This window comes from Neophocaena asiaeorientalis, unplaced genomic scaffold (genome assembly GCF_003031525.2).
Source record: "Neophocaena asiaeorientalis asiaeorientalis breed wild unplaced genomic scaffold, Neophocaena_asiaeorientalis_V1.1 scaffold315, whole genome shotgun sequence".
Taxonomy (NCBI): Eukaryota; Metazoa; Chordata; class Mammalia; order Artiodactyla; family Phocoenidae; genus Neophocaena; species Neophocaena asiaeorientalis.
This window is the reverse complement of record NW_020172011.1, coordinates 1056738-1073484: the sequence shown is the minus strand read 5'-3', so window position 1 is coordinate 1073484 and position 16747 is coordinate 1056738. Positions and strand designations below refer to the sequence as shown.

The 16747-nt window shown below is 38.7% G+C and overlaps 1 protein-coding gene across 2 annotated transcripts; it reads right to left on the bottom strand.

The window, feature by feature from the left end:
* Positions 1 to 1546: 1546 nt before the first annotated feature.
* FCER1A (Fc epsilon receptor Ia) lies at positions 1547 to 12214 on the bottom strand. Of its 2 annotated transcripts, XM_024751087.1 has the most exons (5): positions 12114 to 12214; positions 11678 to 11698; positions 5219 to 5473; positions 3459 to 3716; positions 1547 to 1984 (listed from the first exon to the last, which is right to left on the bottom strand). In XM_024751087.1, the coding sequence occupies exons 1-5, from the start codon at positions 12166 to 12168 to the stop codon at positions 1797 to 1799; spliced, it is 777 nt and encodes a 258-aa protein (XP_024606855.1). In that variant the 5' UTR covers positions 12169 to 12214; the 3' UTR covers positions 1547 to 1796. The 2 variants fall into 2 exon arrangements, with proteins under 2 accessions (XP_024606855.1, XP_024606862.1); XM_024751094.1 differs by lacking the exon at positions 11678 to 11698 and having other exon boundaries at positions 12114 to 12198.
* Positions 12215 to 16747: the final 4533 nt, after the last annotated feature.

Genomic DNA, 16747 nt, shown 5'->3' with positions numbered 1-16747 from the left:
AACAAGGTCCTGCTGTATAGCACAGGAAACTATATTCAATATCCTGTGATAAACCATAATGGAAAAGAATATGAAAAAGGATATATCCTCATATTTTTTCATATTCTTTTCCAAATATATTTCTTTTCTTTTTTTTTTTTTTTTTTGCGGAACGCGGGCCTCTCACTTTTGTGGCCTTTCCCATTGCGGAGCACAGGCTCCAGATGCGCAGGCCCAGCGGCCATGGCTTATGGGCCCAGCCGCTCCGCGGCATGTGGGATCCTCCCAGACCAGGGCACGAACCCGCGTCCCCTGTATCGGCAGATGGAATCTCAACCACTGTGCCACCAGGGAAGCCCTCCATATATATTTCTGTCTTCCTGAAAGTAGGAAATAAATCTCGCACATGAGAGGTATACTCCTTGCATCTGGAGGTAGAAGGACACCCTTACTGCCAGAGAGAGGGAATTCGGGGCTTAGAAGCCTATATAAACAAACTTGTTACTTATTTTATTTACCACCTCAAGCCCAAACTCTGTTTAGATTCTTCACGGATTGAGCACACCAATCCTAAGCTTCGTTGTCCTGTCAATTCCTCTCAAATGTATCATTTTTTTGTCTAAAAAGTATAAAAGCTGCCTGCTTTGACCACATTTTAGGTCCCATTTCTATGAGACCTCTGTGCACATGAATTAAAAAGTATTTCTTTTTCTCTTGCTAATTTGTCTTGTGTAAATTTTATTATTAGTTCAGCCACAAAAACTCAAGAGAGGTCAAGGGGAAAATTTCCCTCACCTCAACACCAAATACCTATATATATTTTTAAAAGCTTTAATAATTATTCTCTGCTTTATGGCCCCATACATCCTTCGGAGAAAATGGGCCTTGTCAGTCTCATGGATATTTACAAATTTTCCCCCTAGTTCACTTCATCCTTATGTTACGTTATTAATTGTTCGAAAACACAGGTAAACTAAAGGTGCTCTGATCCTCCGTTGCCTGTTGTGAACTCTTGGTCAGCACTGATAGTATGTTGCCTCTCCTCCCTAATGCTTTCCCCAGGCCCCCACTATAACTGTCTCCATAAGCAGAGGTGGGGTGTGGGTGGGGAAGCAAAGACTGTGTCTTTGTCTGAGATCTTATTCAGTCCTGGACTGTTTTCAGAGTGAGAGTTATGATTATTATTTGCTAGAATTTCACTAAGATGTTTAATTCAGGTGCTATAAGAGGGTATACAAGATTTAAGTTGGGGAAATATTAGGGGAGTGAAACAATCACAGGGAAATCTTAGACTGAGCTTCATCCCCAGAGACCTATGGCTCAAGGCTGCCCCAGGTTCTGCCAAGAACTAGAAGTTCATATGATAGTAAGTTGAAGAGAGAGCATAAAAACGATCAACTTCATCAGCATCCTACCATGTCTTCTCATTCCTAGCTCAGACTTACAATGGAGATAACATTAGAAGAGAGAACATTTCTAATCTAGGCCTTCATGGTTCTTGCCTCTAGAAGCAGAAAAGAAATTAGCAAGGCTCAAATACTTAGGAACATCATGTTATGTGGTTTCATACTTCTTTTATTCAAGTTGTACGTCACTTTTAATACTAATAAATGAATCTATTCATTCTTTTACTTATTTAAATGATGGTTATTGAGCACTTACTATTACATGCCACTTGACCAGTTTTGATTGGTTTAATGAAACAGTTCTGTAAAGCCTTGAGCACTTGGTACCTTGTGAGCTGTGTTTAACCATTAAGAAGCAATTGCTAATGCCAGAAAGAAATTGCTATTGCAGATGTTTCTTGAGCAGTAACATCAGCTCTTTGGGGGTTCTGGTCTGGGCTGTGGGTCCATAAATTTGTTGCCTTTCCTGGTTCTCTTAATCTTCAAGAGAACTGTGAGTTGCTGCTGGGTCGAGATAAACAACGCTGTGTCCACAACAAACAGAATCTTCACCAACAATGGGATAAGAAATTGTAGCCAGAAATATTTGCTTCGGGAAGCTGGAGTGGAATCAACAACAAGAAACATAACTCATATTAGGAACTGAAAAATGAGTTTAAGGGTGTCATCCTCCCTCAGAGAAGGACCCAACATGGTCTTTCATTTTCTAGCATGATATGCCATCCAGGAGCAGAGAGAAAACACTCATGAGTTTGGGTTCCTCAGTCGGTGCTCCCTGGAGCCCTAGGGAGTCCTAAGTATTTCCCCCACAGCCCCTGTCTAATGGTTTGTCTAGCCATTATGCCCAAGGGGAAAGGTCATAGGAAAGATGGCCACTTCTTTGGAGCTGACAAGACCAACATCCACATATGATTCAGAGGTGGAAAGGAGACAGAACGAGGGCAGGGGGTCACCAGTGCCTTATTTCTCAATCAATCAATCAATCAGTCATCATTTATTGCATGTTTGTTGGGTGAAATGAAGATATTAGACTCGATCATATTTAAGTTGCCTTCCAATTCCACTGTTTTGTGATTCTGTTACTCTATTTGCAAAGTACTGATTTTTTTGTGATTACTCTAGAATTATAGAACCCTAGAATATTACAGCCAGAAATTACTTACAGATCACTTAGACTGATGGCTCTCAACCCTGGCTGCATATTACCATTACCTGAAAGAAATTTTAAATACTGATGCCCAGGCCTCATTCCAAACCAATTAAATCAGAATCTCAAGGGATGATATACAGATATCAATTTTTTTTTTAATTTCCCAAGTGATTCTAGTGGAGTCTAGTCCAAATCCTTTATTTTACAGATAAGGGTACTAGAAGCCCAGCAACAATAAAATAAGAGGTCTCAAATTAGTTAACAGAGAGCAACCATTAGAGCTTAATTCTGGCTTCTGGTCTCATGCTTTTTAAGATATTAGCATGAGCAAAGTCCACCAAGCGAAAGTCTGATTTCTTCATTGCAAGGCAAATATTTCAAAGGCTCACTTTTTTATATGAAGTTTGGAGAGAGCAGCCTTTTTCATTGGCTAGAGAGGTAGCCCACCTGCCTATTCTTTCCTCATCAAGCCCTCTCTCTCATCTCCTAATTCACAGGCACACAGCCTATTGACTTGTTGGTTTCCTTTCCCATCCCTCCTAGGCTAGAATAGACTCTTCAAGCTCTTTATAGCTTTTGTTCCTTCAACTTTGAAACTCTCTTTCAATTTGTTAAATATAAATTTCTCCCCAGGAGCAACAGATGACTTTGCTTGGCTAGTATTTAACAATCCATTTCACAAATATTACATTTAATATTTATAAAAATTCCATGTGAGCAGGTATCACTGTTGCCATTGAACAAGTAAGGAATCTAAGACAGACTGAGGGATACACTCTACCCCTGGTCCCCTCATTGCAAGTCTAATAGACTTTCCAAGGAATCACAGCTGCCCCCATTCTACAGCTGCTATCACTTTAGGCTCAAATGCTCTTTCTCCTTTCCCCTGCTATGAACTCCTTCCTTTTACTTCACCAACTTACCTTTTTTTATTTTAATGCTGAGGTGATTAGAAGTATAGAGTATCTGCTGAATTATGCCCATGCAGTAATAGGTGCCACTGTCCCCTGTTGTGGCGTTGGTAATGGAGATGTTGTGGTTCTCATACCAGTATTTAAGGGCTTTGTCATTCTTGAAGTAAGTCACCTTGTAGACATTCAGATTCCTCCAGCCGTGGCACCTGAGGAAGAGGGGCTCGCCCTCCAACACCATCTCAGCAGAGGCCTGAAGGAGCAGCCAGTCTGAAGAGCGTTTTTTATGTCATTTATTTAACAATGATAGATAAAATTAATAATAAATAAAAATAAAATAAAAGTAGATAAAAGAGGTCATGCAGAGAGTGTGTGTCAGAAACCTTTATCATTAACCCATTTCTTGGCTCATAAGGTCAATAAAAAAGAAACAAAAAATAATGCTTATAGCCTGTCTCCTCTATTGATAAATCCTCTCTCCAGAAAAGTAATTCTGGGACCACAACATCGCTGACCTTTCTATTGAGCCCACCCATAGAAGGCCTGAAACCCATTATCACACTCAGCTCCATTGTTGCATTTAGTCACTAAGGGGGAAATAAACCCACTATGCCTGGGGGGTCTTAGCCTAGGAGAGTGTCTGTTTTGTCCTCTCTAACCTTATAGGTGCTTCCCAGTTCTATTAGTCACGGTTAGCCCCTGACTTCTTCAGAACATGTATCACACTTTTAATTAGTTATTTGTGTAAGTACTGATTGGATGTCATTTTCCTCATTGGGCTCTACACTTCAGAGGTCTGGGGAATGCCTGTTCCTTACATCGTATCTCCAGTGCCTAATACAATACCTAGGAGTTGGTAGGTTCTCAACAAACGTTTGTCAATAATGAGTCAGTAAAATATAAGAGTCAGGTTGCATGGCTAATGTCATTTTAAGAATTGAAAAGCATTCACCAAAGGAGACTTTTCAATGGAAATGTGGCTAGGTTGCACAAGCATATTTTATTTAGGAACGATCCTTGAGGACTTTTCTAGAGCCTACTCCAAAGAAATAAAGAAGATGTTTTACACTGCTTTAGTTTCTATTTGGAATTTGTACACAGCTGTTGAAACATCTCTTTTTACTCCAGAAAAATACAAAGTATGTTTATGCTTTAAAATATTTTTTATTTAAAAATATAAAGCAAAATATAACAATGAGCTAGCCATGCAAATGAAATCATTGCTTTGTTCATTAAACATTTACGGACTAACCCACATGTGCCTGAGCATGCTGCACTAATTGTTGACAGTAATAAAGATGAAGCAAACATAAGATTTGTTCTTAAGTAAAAGCAGAGGACATGAGGAATGTACAGAGAGGTCTTTCAAAATGAAGAGTTCAACTTAAAATTCAGGTTGTGATACATGGAAATTGCAGAGCAAATCTTTAAATCAATCTTTTGATCCTATTTAACATATACAGCTATTTGCAATGTTCACATATCCAACATGCCATTTGACCATAAAACATGCATCTGCACCTATGTAGAAAAGATAGTCAGAAGTGAAATAGAATAGAGGAGTAACACTGGGAGATTGCCAGAATCTTGAAAGAAAGCAGAATGGCTGACAGAAGGAGTAGAGGTAGAAGAAGAGAGATGGACAGGTCTGGTGAGAGACCCTGAGTCCCACCTTGGTGCCCTAAACCTTGGAATAACTTGCTTTCTCCCCATCTTCAGATAGGCCATTCCTCACATGAGAGAACTGATATTTCCATAACCCTGGAACTTACCACTGATGACATCTAGGTACACAGGTTCACTCATGAAAAATCCTTTGCTTTGGCATCTATATTCCCCACTGTCCTGGATGCTTGCATTTATGATGTCCCAACGTGAAGTTTTTGCTTCCAAAGAGTTATTGTTGTGGGTCCACAAAGTGGAGTCATCTTCACGAGAATTGTTCCCTCTACATGTAAGAGTCACATTCTCTCCTCTAAATATTTTGTTCCATGGGGGATTCAAGGATACCTTAGATTTCCAGATGGCTTTCAGAAGAGCAGATTGTGGAAAGAGATATAGAAGGGGGAAAAATATCATTGAAAACTGTACAGACTCCAAAGTACAGACATACCAATAGTCAGACAATCAATGGTCAGTCTACCCTTAATTATACCATTGGTGATAAGAAACTGTCCTGATTCCTAGGATTAAAGGAAGGAGAAAAGGGTGTTGTGGCTCCACAGAGTTCCCAACCTAGGGAGAAACATAAGACACAAATGCAGCATATTCAAAAACAAACAAGCAAATTTACTATGTAATGTAGGATAACTCCCTCTAATTCTCTAAATTTCAGTTCCAATGTCTGTAAATGAGGACTGCAGTCTCTTCAGGCAGAGATTATGTCTGTGATGTTCAACCATAACTCAGCACAATGACTATTACAAGTAAGTGTTCATTAAATATTTATTGAGTTGATGAATGAGTGAATAATGGATGAATTAAGGTATTGGACTAGATGAAATACATGATCTCTCCCAGCTCTAAATTTTTATGACTATTTAACTGTGAGTGAATTTGGAATTAAAAATATATGTCAATTCTGGATGGTAGTGAGAAGCGCCAAGAGGATCAGTCTTAAAAGGCTTTCAGGAACAAAGAGTTATGGTACAAATTTGAACAGAAACTTTGGAAGCAGCCAGGTGGTGATGAGGAAGAGATGACGCTGCTGAAAGACTTGTATTCAAGGGACTTATGTTACAATCCAGTCCTTTGTTAGCTGTGTAACCTCCAGAAAATGACTTAATCTGAGTTTCAGCATCCTCAATTATAAAATGGCAATAATAATAACAGTGATGATGGTGTAAGAATTGAATGAGAACTACAGGCTCTTTGGTGGGGTTAATGGTGGACACTGGGAGGGCTCATGCCAAGGAGTGCATCCCAGAACTTCTGCTGCCAGTGCCCTTGTCCCTGTGGTGAGCCACAGCCACTATCCACCCCACCTCGAGCCCCCTGCAGGAGACCCTCCAACACAAGCAGAGCAGAAGCAAGAAAAACAACAATCCTGCAGCCTGTGGAACAAAAACCACATTTACAGAAAGAGACAAAATGAAAAGACAGAAGACTATTTACCAGATGAAGGAACAATATAAAACCCCAGAAAAACAACTAAATGAAGTGGAGATAGGCAACATTCCAGAAAAAGAATTCAGAATAATGATGGTGAAGATGATCCAGGACCTCAGAAAAAGAATGGAGGCAAAGATCGAGAACATACAAGAAATGTTTAACAAAGACCTAGAAGAATTAAAGAACAACCAAACAGAGATCAACAATATAATAACTGAAATGAAAAATACACTAGAAGGAATCAATAGCAGAATAACTGAGGCAGAAGAATGGATAAGTGACCCGAAGACAGAATGGTGGAATTCACTGCTGTGGAACAGAATAAAGAAAAAAGAATGAAAATAAGTGAAGACAGCCTAAGAGACTTCCAGGACAACATTAAATGCACCAACATCCTCATTATAGGGGTCCCAGAAGGAGAACAGGGAGAAAAAGGACCCAAGAAAATATTTGAAGAGATTATAGTTGAAAACTTCGCTAACATGGGAAAGGAAATAGCCACCCAAGTCCAGGAAACACAGAGAGTCCCGGGCAGGATGAACACAAGGAGAAACACACCAAGACATAGAGTAATCAAATTGACAAAAATTAAAGAAGAAGAAAAATTATTAAAAGCAACAAGGGAAAAATGACAAATAACATACAAGAGAACTTCCATAAGGTTAACAGCTGATTTCTCAACAGAATCTCTACAAGCCAGAAGCGAGTGCCATGATATATTTAAAGTGATGAAAGAGAAGAATCTATAACCAAGATTACTCTACCCAACAAGGATCTCATTCAGATCCGATGGAGAAATCAAAAGCTTTACAGACAAGCAAAAGCTAAGAGAATTCATCATCACCAAACGAGCTCTAAAACAAATGCTAAAGGAAATTCTCTAAGTGGGAAACACAAGAGAAGTAAAGGACCTACAAAAACAAACCCAAAACAAATAAGAATGTGGTCATAGGAACATACATATCGATAATTACCTTAAACGTGAATGGATTAAATGCTCCAACCAAAAGACATAGGCTTGCTAAATGGATACAAAAATGAGACCCATATATATGCTGTCTACAGGAGACCCACTTCAGACCTAGGGACACATACAGACTGAAAGTGAGGAGATGGAAAAAGATAATCCAAGCAAATGGAAGTCATAAGAAAGCTGGAGTAGCAATACTTATATCAGATAAAATAGACTTTAAAATAAAGAATATTAACAAGAGACAAGGAAGGACACTACATAATGATCAAGGGATCAACCGAAGATATAACAATTATATATGCACACAACATAGGAGCACCTCAATAAATAAGACAAATGCTAACATCTATAAAAGAGGAAGTCAACAGTAACACAAATAGTGGAGGACTTTAACACCTCACACCAATGAACAGATTATCCAAACAGAAAATTAATAAGGAAACACAAGCTTAAAATGACACAATAGGCCAGATAGATTTAATTGACATTTATAGGACACTCCATCCTAAAAGAGCAGATTACAGTTTCTTCTCAAGTGCACACAGCACATTCTCCAGGATAGATCACCTCTTGGGTCACAATCAAACCTTGGTAAACTTAAGAACATTGAAATCATATCAAGCATCTTTTCCAACCACCATGCTATGAGATTAGAAATGAATTACAGGGGAAGAAATGTAAAAAACACAAATACATGGAGGCTAAACAATATGTTACCAAGAGATCACTGAATAAATCAAAGAGGAAATCAAAAAATACCTAGAGAGAAATGACAATGAAAACATGACGATCCAAAACCTATGGGATGCAGCAAAGCAGTTCTAAGAGGGAAGTTTATAGTAATACAATCCTACCTCAAGAAACAAGAAAAATCTCAAATGAACAATCTAACCTTACACCTAAAGGATCTAAGGAAAGAAAAAACAAAACCCTAAAGTTAGCAGAAGGAAAGAAATCATAAAGTCAGAGCAGAAATAAATGGAATGGAAAGAAAACAATAGCAAAGATCAATAAAACTAAAAGCTGATTCTTTGAGAAGACAAACAAAATTGATAAACCTTTAGCTAGACTCATCAAGTAAAAGAGGGCGAGGACTCAAATCAATAAAATTAGAAATGAAAAGGCGAACTTACAACAGACACTGCAGAAATACAAAGCATCATAAGATACTACTACAAGCAACTCTATGCCAAAACAATGGACAGCCTAGAAGAAATGGACAAATTATTAGAAAGGTAAAACCTTCCAAGATGGAACCAGGAAGAAATAGAAAATATGAACAGGCCAATCACAAGTAATGAAATTGAAACTGTGAAAATCTTCCAACAAACAAAAGTTCAGGACCAGATGGATTCACAGGTGAATTCAATCAAACATTTAGAGAAAAGCTAACACCCATCTTCCTCAAACTCTTCCAAAAAATTGCAGAGGAAGGAACACTCCCAAACTCATTCAACAAGGCCACCATCACCCTGATGCCAAAACCAGACAAAGATACTACAAAAAAAGAAAATTACAGACGAATATCACTGATGAATATAGATGCAAAAATCCTCAACAAAATACTAGCAAACAGAATCCAACAACACAGTAAAAAAGATCATACACCATGATCAAGTGGGACTTATCCCAGGGATGCAAGGATTCTAAAGTATATGCAAATCAATCAATGTGATACACCATATTAACAAATTGAATAATAAAAAACATGATCACCTCAATAGATGCAGAAAAAGCTTTTGACATAATTCAACACCGATTTATGATAAAAACTCTCCAGAAAGTGGGCATAGGGGGAAACAACCTCAACATAATAAAGGCCATATACAACAAACCCACAGCAAACATCATTCTCAATGTTGAAAAAAGTGACAGCATTTCCTCTAAGATCAGGAATGAGACAAGGATATCCACTCTTGCTACTCTTATTCAACATAGTTTTGGAAGTCCTAGCCATGGCAATCAGAGAAGAAGAAGAAGTAAAAGGAATCCAAATTGGAAAAGAAGTAAAACTGTCATTGTTTGTGGATAACACAATACCCTACATAGATAACCCTAAAGATCTAGAAAATAACTAGAGCTAATCAATGAATTTGGTAAAGTTTCAGGGTACAAAATTAATGAGCAGAAGTCTCTTGCAGTCCTATCCACTAACAATGAAATATCAGTTCAGAAAGACCTGTATGCATAAAACTATAAGACACTGATGAAAGAAATCATAGATGATAGAAACAGATGGAGAGATATACTATGTTCTTGGATTGGAAGAATAAATATTGTGAAAATGACTATACTACTCAAAGCGATCTACAGATCCAATGCAATCCCTATCAAATTACCAATGGCATTTTTTACAGAACTAAAACAAAAAAATCTTAAAATTTGTATGGAGACACAAAAGACCCTGAATAGCCAAAGCAATCCTGAGAAATAAAAACGGAGCTGGAGGAATCAGACTCTCGGACTTCAGACTATACTACAAAGCTACAGTAATTGAGACAATATGGTACTGGCACAAAACAGAAATATAGATCAATGGAACAGGATAGAAAGCCCTGAGACAAACCCACGCACCTATGGTCAACTAATCTATGACAAAAGAGGCAAGGATATACAATGGTGAAAAGACAGTCTCTTTAATAATTTGTGCTGGGAGAACTGGACAGCTACATGTAAAAGAATGAAATTAGAACACTCTCTAACACCATACACAAAATAAATTCAAAATGGATTAAAGACCTATATGTAAGACCAGACACTATAAAACTCTTAGAGGAAAACATAGGAAGGACACTCTTCGACATAAATCATAGCAAGATCTTTTTTGATTCACATCCTAGAGTAACAGAAATAAAAGCAAAAATGAATAAATGGGACCTAATTAAACTTAAAAGCTTTTGCACAGCAAAGGAAACTATAAACAAGACAAAAAGACAACCCTCAGAATGGGAGAAAATATTTGCAAATGAATCAACAGACAAAGGATTAATCTCCAAAATATACAAACAGCTCATGCAGCTCAGTAATAAAAAATACAACCCAATCAAAAAAAATGGGCAGAAGAGCTAAATAGACATTTCTCCAAAGAAGACATACAGATGGCCAAGAGGCACATGAAAAGCTGCTCAACATCACTAATTATTAGAGAAATGCAAATCAAAACTACAGTGAGTTATCAACTCACACCAGTTAGAATGAGCATCATCAGAAAATCTACAAACAACAAATGCTGGAGAGGGTGTGGAGAAAAGGGAACCCTCTTGCACTGTTGGTGGGAATGTAAATTGATACAGCCACTATGGGGAACAGTATGGAGGTCCTTAAATAACTAAAAATAGAATTACCATATGACCCAGCAATCCCACTGCTGGGCATATACCCCGAGAAAACCATAATTCAAAAAGACACATGCGCCCCAGTGTTCATTGAAGCACTATTTACAATAGCCAGGTCATGGAAGCAACCTAAATGCCCATCGACAGATGAATGGATAAAGAAGATGTGGTACATATATACAATGGAATATTACTCAGCCATAAAAAGGAGCGAAGTTGGGCCATTTGTAGAGATGTGGATGGATCTAGAGACTGTCATACAGAGTGAGTAAGTCAGAAAGAGAAAAACAAATATCGTATATTAACGCATATATATGGAATCTAGAAAAATGGTACAGATGAACTGGTTTGCAAGGCGGAAATAGAGACACAGATGTAGAGAACAAATGTATGGACACAAAGGGGGGAAAGCAGGGATCGGGTGTTGCAGGATGAATTGAGAGATTGGGATTGACATATATACACTAATATGTATAAAATAAATAACTAATAAGAAACTGCTGTATAAAAATTTTTTTAAAAAGAACGAGTTTACATGATAGTGGCTGGAGGAGTGGCTGAGACACTTAGATGCTCAACAGACATGATTGTTGGCATTAAAGAGGAAAGGGTGACTTGAGAGAATGAAGTGGCATATGGGAAACTTTTGAATGGGGGGATAAAGGAAGGTTATGCAAGGTGGAAGTGGGTTGGACAGGGAAGAGCAGATTAATAATCATTAGAAAATAGATGATGGGATGAAGAGAAAGAGTGAAGGGAGGGCAAGTCCCAGACACATTGAAATGTTGAAGGAAAAAGGACAGAGGTCTCACCTGCTGATATGCCATCTGGAGCTGCAAAAAGTCCAGAGAGGATACATTAGTGTCTATCCCCAGCCTTCTGGACACCTAAAGACTGGGATCTGGAAGTGGTGATGAGGTTTACATCCACGAAGTTTTAAGGGCCAACCATCTTTCCAGGAATCTGACTCAGGGAAGGAAGGAGCTTCTGTCTTTCCTCCCTTGCTCTCTGGGAGATGCCAGCATGATAGCAAGGACCAGACTTTCAGTCCAGCTTCCCCCTTAGATGGTGTTCAGCCCCACTTCCTCTGCTATCCAGCTTGCCTTCCCTACAGAATCCCTGGGAAATTCCCCACAGTTTACACATAGCCTAGAAAAAGTCACCAGTAAAATGATCAACTTTCCCACTCCAGCTGCTCTCCTAATCCATTTTGGCCCCTTCAGGGGCCAGTAACTGATCTCTACTTACAGGAGAGCAGCAGAGCTATCCACAGCAGGGCAGGGGTTCCCATGGCAGTAGGCATTTCCTCTGTGGCTGCCAGGTGCCAACTGGCCTGGAGAGACCTAGGGCCTTAGAGTAAGCTTGAAACTAAAAAGGAGAAGGAAATGTTCTCTGTTTCATATATCATTAACTCATCAGCTGCACCTAGGTTTGCTTCCTTCTCTGGAGATAATATTCAGAGTGGTGCCTAATAGGGCAATTTTGTATTTACCCGCATACTGCACCCTCCATCCCACTTCCGTGTACACATCTGGAATCTAGTGGTAAAGAGGCATAGAGCTAGGCACACGGGCACTGTCAATGTATAGCTATGTCATTTGCAACTTAGAAAAGTGGGGTGCCAGGGAGAGCAGAATAAAACAACAACAGTTAATTATTCAACACCTAATATATGCCAGGCACTATGATAAATACATCTGGTATTTCATTCATTTCTCACAATAAACCTATGAAGGAGGTACCATTTTTATTGACATTTTATAGATAAGAAAATTGGAACTTAGAGAGATGAAGTAGCTTGTCTTAGGGTATTCCCTAGTAAATGGCTAATTTGGGACTCAAAATATTTAAAAAATCTAATCCCAGAGTAAAGATCTTAATCGTGATGATATATTGTTTATGCATGTCTACAAGTATGGCCAACAATTGCTGAAATTCTGTTGTGGTTCTGCAGAGCTACCAGTCCTCTTATTACCTAATTTCCTGCTGATACATTAGTTCACAAAGTCACAAATTTTCATCTGCTTCCCTGATGATCCACTATCCAACCAGACAAATTAGAGATATTTTCAGAGACTCCTTCTCTCCCATGGGGTCCTGATGGGGCTCACAACACAGGAAGGCAGACATTAAGCCTTAACTTACAGGGATCTCGGTCATATAATTTATTTTATTTTCTTTCCCACCATTTTTCCCTTTTTATCTTTCTAATCTCCAGCACGATCACCCTTTCTCCCCTAAATCCGCATCTGTTCTCCTCCCTCCAGGACCCCTTTGCCTAATTCTTCTGTTTTTTAAATCTAGGTCAGAGTTGGTCACCTTCTTCCAGGATTTGGTATTGATAGTGATACTGGAGATAATAACCCCATAAATATCTACAATGGTTTGCCCTTTACAAAGCTTTTTCATATGCAGTATTATTGTTTGGTCCTTGGCAGAACTCTGAAGTAGGCAAAGGCAGTACAAAGTAAGCAAGGCCCCATTCTATCATGCTATGCTTTTCCTCACAGACTCTTGAATTAGGTCTAATGAATTAAACATAAAGTCACTGCATGTAAAGATCTAACCAAAGCTTCCAGCTTCTATGAAATTAGAGAATATGGGGCTACGGATTCATAAATAGAAAGTTTCATATAAGAAAGATTGTGACTGGTCCCAGGTCATGCGATGTTTTACTGACAGATCTTTAAAGAAAGCAGCCATTTATTTTGGAAAGCATAAGTATTTAAAGATCTGAATTCAAATACTCCTAGTGTTTATGTGATTAAGGTTTACCTGTAAAATAGGGACAATAATGGTATCCAGGTCATGTCTTTATTATGAGGTTTAATAAGATAATAAATGTGTAAAATGCATTACACAGCATCTGGTATGTAAAAGCTGCTCAGTAAATCTACCTTTGCCCTCCTTCATTATCATTATGTATTAAAGACTCAGGAGAAACATGCATTTCAACAGGGTCAAGGCAATCAGCAAATACACAGGATGCTTGATTTGATAACCAGTATCTTAACGCCAGTATAACTTACGTAAGCAATCTCACTCCTCTCCGTAGTCACGAAGAAGGGAGCATGATAAGAGAGAAGAGAATGGAAAAAGTTGTTTGCCGGTGGGGGCGGGTGGAACGGGGAGGAGAAAGAAATGGGGAATATGCAATTTTTGAGGCACTGTCAGAAGGCAGTATGTATTTGAATATATCAAGATCCTGGAAGAGACAAAGACAGAAGCTATTTCACCACTTTGTTGAGTTTGTCCAGGGGAGTTATCAGATATTCTTTTTCCCTGGGACAGCGATTCTACAATAAAATTGTCCTTCAGAGACGATCACTTTACTGCGACTCAAATAATCTATTTTACAGCTTCCTCCTTCAGTTATTCCCTGCTTGAATGAAATTCATCAAGACATACTGGTTCCAAGTTCGGAGAGTATAAGCTTTGGAGTTGAGACACTTTCATTTCCTCCACCATCCTAAAGACTTTTTTGCTTCAGTGTCCAGTAGTGAAATGAAGGTAGTATTTTGGTAGCAGTGATGGCAAACATCAGCAGATTCAACAAAAGTAGTTCACTAAAAAAAATAAAGTAGTTCACTAAAGCTCAAAAAACAAAACAAACCATGCATTCATCAACCTCTACAACAACAACAACAACAAAATCTACAATATCAACCTCAGAAAGAATAAACTATACCCTAATTCCCATAGTATACAAGCCCAGGTACCCAAAGGAACAAAATGAGAATTCAGAAAGGACAACACTTAAGATTAAACCATAGTACTACTCTACTCTGCCATAACTGGTTGATGTGCCAGTTGAATTCCACACATCCTTTATCTTATTAAAAAAAAAAAAAGAAAAAGTTCTCCAAATTTTATATCCACTGTCTGGGTGGAATGTGCTGTTGATTCTTGTATCCTGCCTGTCAATGTCAGGAACATGTGCTCACTGGGATCAATAGATTGTGTCTTAACCTCACTTCTTACTACAAGCTTTGAACCCGGGTACTCATGTGTTCAACACTCATAAACAGCATCTCTATCCCCAAATTTTGACCTGTTACTGGTTCTCAGAAACCTTAATCTATTCTTCACTTTGTAGCAGTGGGGAAATGAAACTCAGTTGGCCATGCATGAACTATAGGGCCTATCCACTGTGACGTGTCCAGAGTAAAAGGCTTTTGCCAGGAACTTTGATGATTTGGGACATGATGGCAAAGGAGGGATCAGTCCATAGTGTGTCTGAGCCTTTGTGCCTTCCAAAACTGGGAAGCAGAAGAAAAGCTAATCTACTGGCTTTTTCCTCTCTGTTTTCCAGTATCAGGCAAGGTCGATATAAAATTGGATATGAAATGATGAAACAGCAAAACAGCTCTCTGTGTGTATGTACCCGATAAATACTGATTTCTTTCTGAGGACTGGGTACAAGGCTAAGTATGCAACATGCCTTATCTACTTGGCTCCTCCTACCAATGTTATGTGGTTAAAGAATGAGGAAACTAAAGCACAGAGAGGTTAAGTGACTTGTCCAAGAACACGCACCTGCTAAGTCGAAAAGTTACAATGGGAATCTGGCTGAAGAGTCTACACTCATGATCACTTCTATATAATATGTATCCTTATTCATCCAATCTACACATTGTCCTTAAAGTCGACATGGGTTCATAGTCCCCATGCAAAAATTTCATGGATTCCAAGGATCCATAACCCACCCACAAATGGAGAATCATTGATCTAATCCTACCTCTAGAAATTGTAGAAAATGCAGTCCTACGATTTTTTCTTATTTTTGGAAATGGCATTTCAATCCACAGCCACAATGCTCTGAGCACTGTGGACATACTAGTTATGTATATTTCATTGATGTACCTAAAAAAGAAGAGAGAAGAGAGAGAGATTCTTGCCTTTTTACTCTGGATTCTTAGGGTGAGGAGGACACCAGCTCCTGCCACCTTGAATAGGAGTCTGCTCAGGAAAGAGCTCTGAATAGCTGGTGCTGACTGCCTGGTGAATTTTCACAATAATGTCAGTAGCTTTAATACTTTTAAAATGTCTTGATTTGAATGGTTACCTGCTTTGGGTAGATCATCAAGAAATAAATAGAAGCTCCTAGGACTCCCAAAGTAAATGCACTCAGGAAGAGATGGAGACAGGGGTTATGCAAGCTAAAACTTTAGGTGTGGACAGAGATTCTTCCCCCAGAAAAAGAAAAATGAGACTTCAGGAAATAATCCCAAGGTTGATACTTTCCCTTCCATTTTTAGAGACTAACTTCTGTCTATCGTGGAAGGGAGAATCGGTGGAATTTTTCACAGAAATAAGGATTTGAATGGAGACTAGTTGTAAAATATACTTCTGACACCTGATTTTATTTTATTTTATCTTTTTATTTCAAAAAAAGTATTAATTTATTTATTTTTGGCTGCTTTGGGTCTTAGTTGTGGCACGCAGGACCTTTCGATGTGGCACGCAGGCTTCTCTCCTGTTGCGGCATGCGGCCTTAGTTGCCCTGCGGTATGTGAGATCTCAGTTCCCCAACCAGGGATCGAACCCGCGTCCCCTGCACTGGAAGGTGGATTCTTAACCACTGGACCACTAGGGAAGTCCCCTGACACCTGATTTTTAATAACAAAATATGCTATAACGCAAATTCAAAAGTGATCATACTATTTGGGTATTACAAATTGATATAGATAGAGCTAATATCTTACAGACTACTTTTAGACAATATTCTACAGATTGGTTATAGACAGGTCTACGAGATAGCCAATTAAAGGTCATCAGTGGAAGCCTAGAGGTCAAAGGGTCTGGGTCAGGTTCATGGTCATGTACTGAGTGAACATAAAAATGCAATAGACTGGGAAAAGATTTCCTAACTAGTGATACAA